The sequence below is a fragment of the Nanorana parkeri genome, unplaced genomic scaffold (genome assembly GCF_000935625.1).
Source record: "Nanorana parkeri isolate BGI_ZX_2015 unplaced genomic scaffold, ASM93562v1 scaffold2417, whole genome shotgun sequence".
NCBI classification, from domain to species: Eukaryota; Metazoa; Chordata; class Amphibia; order Anura; family Dicroglossidae; genus Nanorana; species Nanorana parkeri.
Genome location: NW_017308685.1, coordinates 64,802 through 66,639, shown reverse-complemented (window position 1 = coordinate 66,639; position 1,838 = coordinate 64,802). Strand labels below are relative to the sequence as shown.

The 1,838-nt window shown below is 50.3% G+C and overlaps 1 protein-coding gene across 1 annotated transcript in view; it reads right to left on the bottom strand.

The window, feature by feature from the left end:
• The window catches only part of TTF2 (transcription termination factor 2), a 30,861-nt gene that overhangs the window by 11,570 nt on the left and 17,453 nt on the right, over window positions 1-1,838 (bottom strand). The window contains 2 exon segments of the mRNA XM_018573532.1: window positions 275-380; window positions 1,515-1,665. Of these exon segments, the coding sequence (XP_018429034.1) occupies window positions 275-380; window positions 1,515-1,665 (257 nt within the window).

The window sequence follows — 1,838 nt, the reverse complement described above, 5'->3', positions numbered from 1 at the left end:
TCTTATTGCAGATTCTTACCTGCTCCTGCTCTGTACATTCTGAGGCCGGCCATTCTAGTGCTGGAATATGACAAAAGCCCCAAAACCTCCAACCCAAGGAGACTGCGGCAGATGTCTGTAATGTGACCTCAAGTATTGAGCAGAATTGGGTGATTAGCCCCCTGCCCCCGGGAGCGAGGATTTGTGAGTACTGCATGTTAAACATCATTCCATGGACCTCTATGATGACATCTATGCCCCTCCCCCCGCCCACATGGACTGCAGGAGAACTCGCCTCCAGATCCTGATCCTGGGCCGGCGTCTCCCCCTCCTCCTTCTTCGCAGGGATCTCTTTGGACACCAGAGAGTAGGTGGTGACAACAATGTCGTACTGCGCCAACCTGACAACAACAACAACAACCACGTCCATGGATTAGATCTCTGCATCTGAGGGATGGACGCCGAGCGGAAGCGTCACAGCGTTCCTTTAACAGACACGTAAATGATTCTACTGTCAGATATGTTTATCTTCTATACACACATAAGCAAAAAAAACCTGCCGGCCAGCCCAGCATAGCCCCTCCCACTATCAGCGTGTCCTTGGGGGAGGAACTTCAACTTCTGTATTGTGGGCAAGATCCTCAGGGGCGGAGCCACATCACGCAGATGAAGACGTCCGAGTGACTTTGCCTGATGTCAATAAAGTATATTGTAACCCATGCGTGAGAAGTGCCGCTGGGAACGCGTTTGGAAGCTCAGCCTGGGCGGGTTGGGGGTGTGTTTTAGAGAACGCTCCAATGTTCAGCTTCCATAAGAATAAAGTGAGGCGCGGATATACAACGACTATATGTCGGGTGCGCGCCCCTCCAGTGTCCCACAATGCAGTGACAGCACATCGCCACCCTATACAGCAGTGCCGTGCGGTACCTCTTGCTCGGGATGAGGCATTCCCCAGCCCCGCCCCGAAGCCCATCACCTGGCCCACTGCCGATTGAAGCCCCACCCCCAACCTAGTGTAAAGGAGGAGCCCCTCTGTCCCTCACTTGCTCCTCACCGCTGAGGCTCCGTGACAGGTTAAACCGGGGGATGGGATGGGGGGGGGGGCTAGTGTAAATAAATTAAAAATAAGGGACAAATAAATGAATGTATGTATTGCATTTTTTTTTAGCTGTGCTGGTTTTGTTAAAAAAAAATACTACAAATCAAAACTGGGAAAAAAAGTTATTTTTTACATTTTTTCCTCTTTTTTTAATTTGTATTTGTCCTAAGTGAGGCGTTAGACACACATATGTGATATAAATATGTAGCCCTATCTGTCCTCTAAAAAACAATATATAATATGTGTGGGCGCACTTTGTAAGAAAGTATATTACTGACGTGGAAGAATCACACGGCAACAATGTCAAAAGCGTGTCAGTCATTTACCAACAGAAACCAAAAACAAGCTCAGTCATGAAGGGGTTAACAAGCCGGAGGTTCCAAATTCCCCCAAGCGGTTGGTGGCATACCCCCGCCTCCGCCACGGCTGTACTCACAGTTTGGTGTCCTTCTCCCGGTTGGGGCCGTGGTACAAGTAAACACGCAATTTACCATCCAACACCCTCTTCTCCACTTCCTTCTTCCAATGGTGGATGAGGGAGGCCGGACAGATGACCAGAGTCCCACGGGAGACCGTCAGGGTGGAGTCTGAGGACGGAGATGGCACATCAGTTTTACCGACACTTACGTGGCCTACAGTTCTTACATTATACCAGGGGAGGACGCATTCATATGGAATTCAGGAGCGGGCCTGTCCAATCCCGGGGGGCCGGTCTGTCCAATCCCGGGGCCACCAGGAGTTTACTCAGGATCTCCATTAA